Below are 14331 nucleotides of genomic sequence, written 5' to 3' on the forward strand. Positions count from 1 at the left end.
GCAGTTTCAACAGCTACTTCAGATGGTGACACTAATCATTCCGAGGCAAACTACAAATTTTCAAGGCAATACTTCACCCGGTGAGTGCCTAACGATTACGCTTTGCTTCTTGGCAACAGGTAATAATCTTTGTCTCATATGTAAAATCCCAAGCGATTTCGCTTCTTACTTCACGAAACAGAATACAGAAAATGGCATACGGTTAGCGGATAATCTCGATTCAAACCAAAGCACGAGAGTAGATGATCCTCACTAGGGTTCAAAATAAACAGTGTTGTTTAAATAACACATCAATACATAATTAGCTTTTTGCAAAGAATATGTCGGTGTCCACTCCTAGTACCTAGCGCACGTGTGTAACTCTGGAGTGTTCAGGGATGCTTGCCAAATCGTCGTGGCAACGGTTCGTTCCCAGGGCGGATTGCGTCAGTTTGTTGGAAAATCATACTTGCTGCTCAGACAATCCACAACCCGACGAATTCCGATTGAACACGTCGAAAACAGACGCTGACAGGGTCAACACACTGACCCGGCAAAATTCGACAAAAGTGTCTGTTGCCATTGGTCGGTGTCTGTCGGTGCAGTGTGAACTGGGCGATAAACAACCAGATTCATTCAGACTTAAAAACCTTTCCAGTCTTTAACATCTGCAGCGTCTCGCCATTTACTAACGTTGCGTATATGACGTTGGGTTTAGGAAATAAAACACTGACTGCCTGATAGGACATTCGCTGGACCAGCTGCAGTCTGCAGTGTCACAAATACAAATCATATCACCTTTGGCCTGACATCACCGAGCGTGCATGATGAAACGGAGGGAAATTATTATTCCGTGGCAGGACCTGATGTTTGTTTTTCATTATTCGGTTTTAGTGCCGGAGGTTCCGTGATTATAAGTGATCAATAGACATGCGTCATATCAGTGGTCTGATGTGTGTGTGTGTGTGTGTGTTTTAATTACTCGGAACAGTTAAAGGATGTCTGTTTATTGTGCATTTTTGTATGAGTGGTAATAAGGATGATATGTGACAGGAGCTGCCAAAAAGAGACTTCCATGATGTGATGTTTACAACAGTTTCTGCCAGAAATAGCAGGATATATGTTAGTAATGCTTTTAAATAGCAAATATCACTCAGTCGAAACACAACCGATATTTTGTCCAAGTTTACATATGGAGGCCATAACAGAGGTTAACGTCAGTATCGTTTTTGTGTGTGTGTGTGTGTGTGTGTGGCTGTGGTCCTGTAAGCCTTTCATTTAAAGGCATTTGTGGTTGCACTACCAAAAGGTAGCCTTCCCACAGGCATCATGATCCTGATGGAGGTTTGCTGTTAACCGTCAGGAGTTGCTGGTTCAAGTCCATGCTGGAACTCCGGGGGATTTGGACCATGTACATGATGGTTTTATCGCCCTTGCCTTTCCACTTGACACTGGCGTTGCGCCTGTAAGAGAGGCACTTAACCCCGAGCAGCAGCAGAACCGCTGTACTAGAGAAATGGCAAGGTAATTTGTGTATGCCCATAAGTGTTTTTGATACATAGTTATATAGCAGGGTGTGTGTGTGTGTGTGTGTGTGTGTGTGTGTGTGTGTGTGTGTCGAGGCACGGTGAGCATGTTTCGGGGAACGTGTCTTTCTGTTTATATGGAGAGAGACAGAAGGAGCTGGAAAAGACATGCCTGACAATTAGGGAGTTAGAAATTGGAGGGAGAGAAACCTCAGTCACGGCTGACTTCACCTCATAAATATCCCCTTAAGCAGCACCAAATGAATGTAGGGCACAGGTGTGGAAATGTGTGTGGGGTTTGTCTGTTTGTGCATGTACATTTCAATGCACTGGTGTGTGTGTGTGTATGTGTGTGTGTGTATTCTTTTTTACAGTCCAGCTTTAGTTCTGCTTGTTTCAGGTGTATAACAAGGTATGTCTATAAGTGTGTGGGTTTGCGCTCCCACATGCAGCAATGTAAACATCTAATTTGCCATTCAGCAGGAGTTGTGGCTGGAGGCCACACATCATACTAGTTATGCTGTTTAACGGTCAAATACGACAGGTAAAAAAACCCAAACAAACAAAAGAAGTAATTAAGTATTATTAAGTAAATGTAACAGAGTTTTTTGTCAGTCCCGGCAAGGTTTCACGATTTTGCGATCACAGAAATTAACGTGAAATCAAGCAAACACCGCAATATTCAGAGGAGCTTGCGATTTTTCGAAATTACCGCCGGTTTTCAACAGATTTGGGCCAATCGTCACAACGTGCATTCGGTCAAAGCTTTCTTCGATTCATGGGTGTCAAACATGAGTAGAGCTAAAAGGTCTCATTTACCAACAGACATGACTGGGAAATGGCGTGTACAACAATGTGCAATTGCAGTTTAGCCAGTTAAAGTAGCAATTAGCTACTTTAGCCAATTAAACTGCAATTGCAGTTTGGCCAAAAAAGTTGTGGCCAAAAATTGTGAATTTTTGGCCACAACAATCACAAAAAAAGTTTTGTTGTGCCATTCTATGACTTTTTAAATATCGAGTGCTTTGTAATTGTAAACTGGATCATTATTCTGAATTATACATAGGTAAGCAGCATTCCAGGACTGTTGATATTTACTAAAACAGGACTGGTAGGTTTCACCGTTTGTATCACTCCGCTTGATTGTGTTCACTGCATAAAATACCAATTCTAGCGCTGGTTCATTACACCGAAACCGTTACTGCACTTACTACAGGTAGTGATTCACGCTGTGTGTTGCAAGAACATCTGTGTTTGCTGACGGAGCAAAATTTGTCCATAATACTGTGACTGAAATATCAGCTACTCAATATTAATTTCTTGTTTACAAACTGTTACCTGAGGTTAAACTGTTATTTGATAAATTGTATAATTTATTATTTTATATTGCGGTCATTTTATATTAATTATATAAAACAAAATTCATTGGAATGATGTCACATATCATCTATGCATATTAATAAATTTGTGTAACAATAAAAGGATTTTAAAAAAGTCTTGTTTTTAACTCCTATGTGTAAACTTCATGTTTAGTTTTGTAGGTATCACACATGCATGTTTAAATTTTTTTTATATTGAGGTGTGTGTAATTATCATGTTTTTATTTATTTATTTTTTTAATTACAGAGGCTCCTTCCTCGGTCATGGCCAAGAATGGATACTTCTATCAGGAAATGGGTGAGTGTGTGTGTATGTGTGTGTGTTAGACAAAGATTTCTGACTGTGTTATAATTTTGTCCCTTGCCATTTCTCACGGATATTTACAAGATTTAGTGGGAACATATACATAAGTCTTTGTTGCGGCTTGTGAAATGACACAAAGATGTCAAACATCATCAGTCAGGATTGGTCAGTGTGGTGTGTGAGCTTGATGGCTCTGAGTGCATTGGAGACCTTTGAAACCTTTTTTGTATTAAATCCATCCAGTTTTGTATGCTTGCACTAACCTGTGTGCACACAAACAAAGTATGCATGAAAGAAATAAATGAAATGTGAAAGAGGCACTAGAGCAGTAAGGTACAAATGTAGTTTGTCAACAGACACGTAAGCATTTGTTTCATCTCACTTACATCATCATCATCATCATCATCATTAACAGTTACAGGTGAATGTTGGAATAAAAACTGTATGCAGTGTGGTTTTCTCTTAAGGGTGTAACTATGATGAATGTACTTTGGGTGTGGGAGGTATGGGGGGGTGTGGGGGAACTTACTAACATGTTGGCAATACATTTAATAAAGTCACTACTGCTGCTAATACCAGTACCATTATTACCAGTACTGCATTATACAGAATTAAATACACTGACCAGCCATAACATTAAAACCACTGACAGGTGAAGGGAATAACAATGATTATCTCGCATCTGTCAAGGGGTGGCATATGTTAGGCAGCAAGTGAACAGTCAGTCCTCGAAGTTGATATGTTGGAAGCAGGAAAAATGGGCAAGCGTAAGGACCTGAGCGACTTTGACGAGGGCCAAATGGTTGGGTCAGAGCATCCCCAAAACAGCAGGTCTTGTGGGGGGTTTCCGGTATGCAGTGGTTAGTGCCAGAGTTTCCGTTAGCCGGTAAATACCGTTTTTTGACCGTTAAAAATTAAAATCTCAGATAAAATCAAAAACTGTCCGACGCAATAAAAATATTAATACGAAGTAGACATAATTTAGTATATTAGCATCTTCAAAGTAGACGCCCTTTTTGCCTAGAATTTCCAGAAATGTATTCTTGGCCTTTTCTCAACCGATTTCTTGAGGAATTTCCCTGAGATTTCCCTTTTTAAACAGTATTAAAGGAGTTCCCACCTATGCTGGACACTTACTGGCTGCTTTTTAGCATATTTTGCTCCAAGTCATCCTTTTAAAAAATATATATTGTAAATAAAATATTAGTTTTCTAATGAAATACATTTAATATGTTGGCACAATTATATTGTTATATAAAAATATAACACCGATTCCAAACATTTATTCATACACCTTCAGATCAAAAGATTTTTAAAATCATGAGAAACATTTCAGTCGAGTGTATATATCAGTCATAATGGGGTCCGCTACCTACATATTTACTTTATAATAGCTATTTTTTACTTTATAATTGCTATTTTATACATGCCCTTCTTTATCAAGACATTTATAAGTTCTGTGTTAAACCATGTTCCAGCTTCATTAAAATTCAATAAACCTACATTGTTTCATACAGATCCTGGACATGTGACCGGTCCAGAACACTTCGATTACAGATTTGTCTCGAAGTTTAAGCATTTTTTATATTTTTATGTACATCTCTATCTATCTATATATATATATATATATATATATATATATATATATATATATATATATATATATATATGTGTGTGTGTGTGTGTGTGTGTGTGTGTGTGTGTGTGTGTGTGTGTGTATATAGGTTAATTTAGCACACTGAATGCAGAGCCACTTTTCTATTGTATGAGTGCAAACTGACATCAGACCAGCCTTCCAACCATGATGTAGTCCAGGTAAAATTGTAACTATGCGCGTATTACAACACTAAAACATGTCTCTCATGCAAGAGTGAAAACAGCTGATTGAAGCAGTAATGATCAGGAACTATTTTAGATGAATGTTTTCAGCTCCTGATACAGAGGAGAGCAAGCTGCACATGGCTCCTTGCTCATTTTTGACCACAAGTCAGTTATAAAGAGAGGCAGCTGAAAGAGCATTGAAAGTGTCGCAACGTATCATTGGCAGTATAAAATATTGAACATGTGCCTCACTATAGCCACAAAGTGCATAGAAAATGAGAGCGGCTGAAAATTAGGAGTGTAGCTGTACCATGAACTGACTCCTCATGCAGCAGGGTGTCAGCTTCTTTACTCGTAGACTGATGAACGTCCAGGCATTAAGAAGCAAGGGAAATGTTTTACCAGCTTCATATGAATCGTCTCTCTCCAACACCTCTTCCCATAGCCACGTAAGGAACAATAAGCGCAGTTATTTGTGGCCGAGTGAAGCTGAATCACTGTTACCACCTCAGTGTTGATTATTTTGCTATAACTGTACATCCCAAAGTGTCATCTTATACCACAGCATTAAAAAAAGTCTTATTTATTACACAACAGCATTGTCATTCTCTTCTCGTCTATATGCGTAAATATTGTACTTATAGTTACATTTAATGTTTTGCAGTGTCCACAAAATAGTTCTTGCTTTAAGTTTGTTTATGTGATGCATACACCGTACCACGTTGCTAGCATAGAAACGATAAAGTACTGTATTAGAATGAGTGCATTAATATAATCTTGTTATATAATATAACACATTCGGAACCATCAGATTCGAGGATTTAATGTTAAATGTTTTTTTTATTTTATTTAAATGTTTGTAGTCAGTATCATTAAAAACTGCCTTTTCATTTTTGTTTTATATCTCAGTTTTATTTTACGTTAATTCTTCATTTGAGTTTTTAGGACCTATGTTAGGAAACACTGTCACATTCGTGATCTGTAGGTTTTTTTTAAATGCTGTTCATAACGTTGCTATAATTCATCCTCAAGCACAGGTCAGCATTGCATCTACATCCATCTCCATTTACTGTGTGGGAAGGGAAGATTATTGCTTAAATATTCATTTCCTTCAATTAATAAAATTTAACAGCAGCCTTAAGTGATATTGTGCAAGTGTTTTTCATTGGCTGTGTTGCAACTGTACACAAGTTAATTACACAAGTCCATTTGTACACATTCATAACCAATCGCAAAGTGGTATTTGCATCATCTGATCGATTTGCTGGTATCTTTTAATTAATATTCTGAAGTGACATTTCTATAAAGCTGTTAATTTGTTCATGAATGAGATAGTTCTGATGATGTGATCATTCAGAGATATTTGGAAACCTTGAGATGAAAAAAAGAGTGAAATTGTGACAGAGAAAGAGAGCAATTGCCAGTGTGGAGGGAAAAACCCTAGATGTGCGAAGCATAGTCACTTTCCATGGATAAGGATTAGCAATCCCTCTACTCCTCTGCAGATTTCCATAGAGACTAATAGAGGGAATGGATTAACGAATACATGAATAAATGAATGGACAGATATGAGGCTGATATCCACAGCCAGAGCCACAGCACTGAGCGCGGCCATGTCAGAATAGAGGGCAATTTTTGGAAATGCTGTTTGTTCACATCATTCGAATATCAAGTTGTGATCGAGCGTTTCATCTGATTCACTGCTAACCTATCTTTATAATCACAGCTCTTTGATAAGTTTTGTTTTTCTGATTTTCGAGCTGACATAGTGGTTGTGCTGAGTCTCTATACACAGACCAGTCAGCCATAACATTAAAACCACCTGCCTAATATTGTGTAGGTCTCCCGTGTGCCATCAAAACAGCTGTGGCCTGTTGAGGCATGGACTCCACAACACCTCTGAAGGTGTGCCATGGTATCTGACACCAAAACTTTAGCAGCAGAGCCTTTAAGTCCTGTAATTTGCGAGCTGGTGCATCCATAGATCAGAGTTGTTTGTCCAGCACATCCCACAGATGCTGGATCAGATAGAGATCTGGGGAATTTGGAGGCCAAGTCAACACCATCAAACCATTCCTGAACAATTTATGCAGTGTGGCAGGGCACATTATCCCGCTGAAAGAGGCCAGTGCTATTAGGGAATACCGTTGCCATAAAGCGGTGTACTTGGTCTGCAGCAATATTTAGGTAGGTGGTACGGTCAAAGTAACAGCTACATGAATGCCAGGACCCAAAGTTTCCCAGCAGAACATTGCCCAGAGCATCACACTTCCACCGCCAACTTGCCTTATTCCCATAGTGCATCCTGGTGCCATTTCCTCCCCAGGTAACCGATGCACACACACCCAGCTGTCGACATGATGTAAAAGAAAATGTGATTCATCAGACCAAACCACCTTCTTCCATTGCTTTATGGTCCAGTTCTGATGCTCACGTGCCCATTGTAGGTGCTTTCTGTGGTGGACAGGGGTCAGCATGGGCACTCTGACCGGTCTGCAGCTACACAGCAAGCTGTGATGCACTGTGTGTTCTGACACCTTTCTGTTATAGCCAGCATTAACATTTTCAGCAATTTGTGCTACAGAAGCTCATCTGTGGGATCAGACCAGAGGGGTAGCTTTGCTCCCCACGTACATCAGTGAGCCTTGGGTATCCATGACCCAGTCGCCGGTTCACTGGTTGTCCTTCCTTGGACTACTTTAGGTAGATACTAACTACATACCAGGAACACCCCACAAGACCTGCGGTTTTGGAGATGCTCTGATCCAGTCGTCTAGCCATCACAATTTGGCCCTTATCAAAGTCGCTCAGATCCTTACGCTTGCCCATTTTTCCTGCTTCCAACACATCAACTTCAAAAACTGACTGTTCACTTGCTGCCTAAAATATCCCACACCTTCACAGATGTCATTGTAACGAGATGATCACTTCACCTGTCATTGTTTTAATGCTATGGCTGATTGGTGTAAATTAACAACAACCAAAAATATAGTTTACCATGGAAAACAAATGACAGTTTTATTTCAGCTACTAGTTAAATAATGATTGTGCTGGAGTATGTTCAAAAGCTTAAATCCAACACTGGCATCGCTTCCACTACTGATTCACTGTAAGAAATCTAGAAATAAAAATGGCAGAGCAGTGAACACATAAAAACATTGTGTGATAAGTATTTCTTCTAGTGTGAGGACAATATTTTGGGTTTTTCTTTTCATGCAAAAAATAAATCTGTACAGGTCAGAGAAGGAGGCAGCAGAGTGTACCACTGAGTTTTATAAAGGCATAATAATGTTGGCTTAAATCTGTGTCAGTGCAGCTTTATGAAACTGTATGATATGTTGCTATTTTGCTTTCTGTATTACATCAGATGTTTGACTTACTTCATTTATACATATTTCAAATAGTTTTCAATCTGTGAGTGAAGATAAAGTCATCAGTACAAAATTGTGTGTATATGTGTAAATATATTAAAATATTCTAGTTTAAGAATATCAGTAATTCATTGATTTGCAGTGTTTGTTCCTTGAACTCACAACCTATTGCATTTGCCAGGGCATCTACAAAGATTATTTGTCTTGATCGAAATATACAGAACTATTACAATAAGATATGTGTATTAATATGCCTGTAAAAAAATAACAGGAAGTTGCAGGCAACTATGTTTGATGTTCCTGATAAACAAACAATATTTCATTTCCAGTGTAATTTATTCTGAAGCCCAGATCTGATAATCACAGTGATATTAATATTATTTATTCAGCCTTGCCATTGTGTGTGAACTGACCAGTGTTAATGTGTTGTCTTCAAATTTGGGGGTGGAGTGGGGGGTGAGCAGTACGTATGCGTTCTTGGTGTAATAGAGTGCATGTGGTCTGTGTGTGTACATGTTCTCAGAGCAGAGGGAGCGAGATGAGCAGGAGGAAGGGAGTGAGGATCGAGAGGAGGGTCAGGACTCTCCTATCCCATCAGGAGATGACATTCATCTCTACGGCAACCAGACACACCAAGGAGGGACAGGTCGGTGTGTGTGTGTGTGTGTGTGTGTGTGTGTGTGGGTGTGTGAGAGAGAGAGAGAGAGAGAGAGAGAGAGAGAGTAGGTCTGTGTGAGTGTGAGTCTAATCGAGCCAGACCAAGAGTTGCTGATTAGCTCCAGAGATGCTCAGGTTAGCAGGTCAGCTGTTGCCAAGGCAACATTCTCAGGTGCATTGTGATTAGGTGGTGACACCCTTAAACCCACATATGGTGACAGGTCAGCTGCCATCACTCAAGCCACCGATATTAAAGAAAAAAAACAGGCCTTTTGATGGTTATAAATATTATTTATTTATGAATCAGCAATAGAGGGGGCATGGTGGCCAGGAGAAGTTACAGCAATGCCAAATACCGTCTTGCTCTTTTCAGATATCTTGCCGCACATCTATTTTCTCCAGCATTAAGTCATGATTTACAAAATATACGAACTGTCAACATGTGAAAACTAATATTTCTTTTATAAAACTTAAACTCCACACAAGTGATTCCTTTTAATTCATAGCAGTGGACAGGGTGCGTATCTGTGCGTCCAGGCCTGTTCAAACAAATATACTCCGTTTCAATTAAATATTCGTTTTTCTGCTCCAGCGAGTCCTGCACAGCATTAGATATGCTCATACCAGCGCAAGCAGGGATTGTTCTCACGTTGTCTCATCCAAGCCGACGCTCAGTCGCCCCCAGCACATACCCGTCAGTACTCATCTGGATTAAAATCCCACTCAACTCATCTGACATACTGCAACCAAACTGGGCAAAGTGTGTTGGTGCGTGTGGGTTTTTGTGATGACAGGGTATAAGTTATTTATCTAGGGGTGATCATGTCTGCTGTACAGGAAAATTGCTGCCATTTTCAGAATGCTGTTAATCTGTTTCCCCACACCCCAGTTTACCTAATCTGAGGGCAGAATGAATTTAATCGATTGAGTTTAGATTAACTGGATGTTGAATTTGTCTCCCGTTTGTCTTTCAATAATTGTTCAATCCTGAATAGCTATTATTCCAAACCAATTAAAGCAGGCTGTAAACTAGAAATGTCTGAAAAGATATGTACAGTTTCTCCTTGTACAGGGATATACTAAAATCTTCATTTGAAAATGTTAGCGATAAGCGATTAAAAATGGCTCGGAGCTTACATAACCATATTAATTTAACACACAGATTTACTGCTCATTAAAATCTTTCTGATACAAAGTTCTGCTTTTTATTCTCAAAGTTCCCCTTTTAATCCTAAACCCATTGCAGCAGCTCTCTAATCTGAAAGCGGAGGCAGAAAAGAGTAAGCGGTGAGCCATGCTAATCCGGGCTGAATGTCACTTACTGTAGGCAGGCAGGTCTTCCTACTCAGAGAGCATGCGAAAGTGGAAGATTTCTTTGTGATAAAAGATCTGCTGCATATAATCTCTCATACAACCTCATATCATAAGCATGCAACCATCCTGTCATAGATTTAAATTGCTCTCTGGATGAACGTGAACACTATATAGAACAAACAAGCAGTCAGTGACGAATATGTGTATATGTGAGCATCTGTACATAAAAGGAATATGCACACACTTCCAAGTAGGGCTGGGCGATATGACAAAAATATGATTTCATGATACTCAAGGATACATAATTTCGCGAGGATATATAATTTAGCTAACAAACTGTCCACAAAACAATAGTAAAATAAACAAACAAACAAAAAAAAACATGTTAAACTGAGTTTGATGATACTTTTCCCAAAAAAGGTTAAGTTTTTTCAGTACCATTTAATTTGTAATTATTAAAAATGTATATAAAAAAACCCCCATCAACATACCAACAATATCTCAGAAAAGAGTATCGCAAAATCTTTTATCACAATATCGATCTTGTATCGATATATCGCCCAGCCCTACTTACATACAGGTACTCTGTATGTCTGAGCATGCATTTCATGCTGTGTTCAAATTGTCATTCGTCATGTGCATTCTCACTGTTTCACTGTCTTATATGCTCTCTGCACTTCTAGATTCTGATGTCCATGGCTGTGTCTTGCTCAATACATCACGTAGAGTAAGACCGTTTTTCTTTTTCTTACAGCCGCAAACTTTAACCAGTTTACACTGACAGTTTTACGTAATCAGCGACTCTGTTGTTATCTTAATCTACACGCGTTTGTGTACATTTATGTTTATACTCATCTCTATGTTTGTGTTTCCAGTATGTAAAGCTGATGAACTTTGAGGAGGAGGTGAGGGCTCACAGGGATCTGGATGGCTTTCTGGAGAGGGCGAGTATCCTGCTGCACGAGGATGAGGCGTCGCTGGACGACGTGCTGAAGACGATGCTCCGGCACATCTCGCAGGACCCGCACACGGCCGAGCCTGGCTGCAACTTTGAGGAGATCATGAGCTCGCTCTTCACCGATGCTGGCTCACAGGAGGTCAACGGTAAGGGAGGGACGGAGATAAGTGTGTGTGTGTGTGTGTGTGTGTGTGTGTGTGTGTGTGTATGTGTGAGCGTTTGGAATAAAGCATTAAAAAAAGGTTAGCTGGAGTGATTGACACACTGGGGACGCTAGCCACAGCCCACTTGACAGCTATCATTCACTCTCTTTCTTCTTTGTGACCAGCTGCTTCCTCATTTTGTAACTTTTCAATGAGCATAAGTTAACAGTAGAAAGAGGAGTAGAACAAAAGAGAGGTGGAAATCGAGATGTAAGGGGAAAAATGAAGAGGAAATAGTCTTATAGAGATGTACAGCACCATGTTGACAGCAGTAAAGCCAACCATCCTTTTCCCCCCACAAATCTCAATCAGGAATGTGTTAGGGAGGGGTCAGAGGTCAGGCCTGACTCTGAACAAACGGTGACAGAGGAGTCAGGTGATAATAGCTCACTTGTGTCCATGCATTTACACATCACCACTCACTGTAACTGTCATAGCCTCCCAGAGGACACCAGCCTAGACGCCAGGACATGAGCTCCAGTTAGTTCAAAAAGAACTATTCTGTTTGTATTATTCTATTCTATTTGTAACTATTCTATTCTAATTGTAGGGAATAGGGAAGTGGTAGCTCAGTGGTTAAGACGTTGGGCTTCTGATTGGAAAGTTGAGAGTTCAAATCCCAGCACTGCCAAACTGCCACTGTTGGGTCCTTGAGCAAGGCCCATAACCCTCAACTGCTCAGTTGTATAAATGAAATAATTGTAAGTTGCTCTGGATAAGGGCGTCTGCCAAATGCTCTAATGTAAATGTAATCGCCTGTTTTACCTGGTACTAATGACCAGAAATTTTTCATTATTGCGCAGCTTGAATTCAGACTTGATCTGTGCATGCCTAAAGGAGAAGGCAAATTAACCTGTGCATCTTTGGAGCTTAATTGGCTTTTGATGCACCAAGCAGAATTTGTATCAACCAGCCCTGTGTTTAATGACTCGAACGTTTAACCGCTGTGCCATTTTGTCATTTCAGCTTATCTCGAATAACATTATGCTATAATTAGGGCTGAGCGCTATGACAAAAATATCACATCACAATTCCCGAGGACATTTCTATGAGACGTGATGCATATCACGATATATATATTCTAGCTAACAAACTGTTTGCAAAACAGCAGTAAAACAAACAAACAAACAAACAAAAAAAGGTTAAACTGAGTTTGATGATACTTTTCTTTAATGACTACAAAGACGAAGAAGATTAAGATGTAAAAATAATTACGTCAAATCAACGGCATCCATTCAGTACCATTTAATTTGTAATGATTAAAAACGTTTAAAAAAATACATCACCACACCAACGTATCACGATATCGATATTTTGTCGATATATCGCCCAGCCCTAGTTACAAGACCTTTTTAGTGAGTGTAGAAAAAGCTGGTAGTGTGCCAGTTATTACAGCTCTGTATGATGCGATTTTGCCACACAGTGGAAGTAGCAGTCGTCATGTAAATGTAAGCCGTTTTCTCTTCACAGGTCAAGAAGAATTAAACAACAAACACATTTTGCTCTGTTTGTATATTGTTCTTTGTATTGTCTTATTTAAGGAACAGTGAAAAAAGGAAAAAGACAATTAGATTGAGAGTGCTTTCTGAGTTTCCCCCCCTCTGCTTTCTACTTTACCTCCTTTTTCAGAAATTTTTACAGGTGGTTCTGACAGATGTGTGTGTGTGTGTGTGTGTGTGTATATATATATATATATATATATATATATATATATATATATATATATATATATATATATATGTATAGTGTGTGTGTGTTTCTGTGTGTGGGTGGGAGGTGTGGGTGTGTGTTTGTTTGGGTGTGTTTATGTATGTTGTGTGTGTCTGTGTTCATGTTTTTATCTCTTAATGGTGCCCAAATGTCCCAATTATGATAAGAGTATGTAGATGTAGCAGCCTTGAACTTGTGGTGACATTTGAATGTTTTTTTTTTTTTTTTTTTACACAAACGTAAACTATTAATTAAAAAATAAAACAACAACAACCTCTAAATCAGCCAAAAGCTTTATTTTAAGTTACTTACATGAATGTTAGGGTTAGGAGTGGGCATAGCATTAATAAGCTGCAGTAAGTTAATGGAGCGAGTGAGCGAGTGTGTGCGTGCTTTTTTCCAGACTGAGCCCATTTTTTTCCCTTCTTTTCTATATCTCTTCAGGGGAATGTTCATTAATTTGCCTAATCGCTCCTAAATGTCCCTAGAACTACAGCAGAATTCATCAAGAAGTGTGTAAGATGTAAATGTAGCTACTCCAGTCTGTCATGCTGTGTGTATATGAAGTCATCTTCCTCTGATCTCTTTTGGTAGTAGCAGTTTCTAGGATGTTATCTAGCACCTCACTCTCGATAGCTGATTCCTTTATTCTTAGAAGGCCTTTATATTAAAGCAAATTTTTAAAAAATCATTGTCCGGCAGAGATAAATAAATATTAAGGTGTTAAAACATAGATTATGATTGGTTGTTTAGCTTGTTTCAGAACCACATGGATGAACCATTTCTCCTCTCCCTTGTTGCTAGGATACAAAGCTCACATGTGAGAGAGAATCTTATTAATGACATGGGCCTGAGAGCATGCAAATGACTGAAGTGCGATTGGATTGTGGAATGTGAACATCATGAATATGATAATGTTTGATGATATTCCGTGGCGAAGCGATGAATGGAAGCTAATTGTGAGGCTTTTACTGCATGTTATGTGTTTATGTGTGAGAAATGTTCACACGCGCACACACACGTGCGCGCACACACACACACACATGAACACAGATTCACACACTGTCTTATCAGGCAGCAGTAGATGAAATTATAGTGAAATGAGAATG

At 39.2% G+C, this 14331-nt stretch overlaps 1 protein-coding gene across 2 annotated transcripts in view; it reads left to right on the top strand.

Moving 5' to 3' along the window:
• slc4a11 (solute carrier family 4 member 11) overlaps positions 1 to 14331 on the top strand; it is a 67027-nt gene that overhangs the window by 28361 nt on the left and 24335 nt on the right. For both annotated transcript variants that reach the window (XM_053620955.1, XM_053620956.1), the window contains exons 2-5: positions 3132 to 3182; positions 8904 to 9026; positions 11035 to 11078; positions 11227 to 11455. In XM_053620955.1, the coding sequence (XP_053476930.1) occupies positions 3132 to 3182; positions 8904 to 9026; positions 11035 to 11078; positions 11227 to 11455 (447 nt within the window). The remainder of the gene's footprint in view (positions 1 to 3131; positions 3183 to 8903; positions 9027 to 11034; positions 11079 to 11226; positions 11456 to 14331) is intronic.

Source organism: Ictalurus furcatus, chromosome 3 (assembly GCF_023375685.1).
Source record: "Ictalurus furcatus strain D&B chromosome 3, Billie_1.0, whole genome shotgun sequence".
NCBI classification, from domain to species: domain Eukaryota; kingdom Metazoa; phylum Chordata; class Actinopteri; order Siluriformes; family Ictaluridae; genus Ictalurus; species Ictalurus furcatus.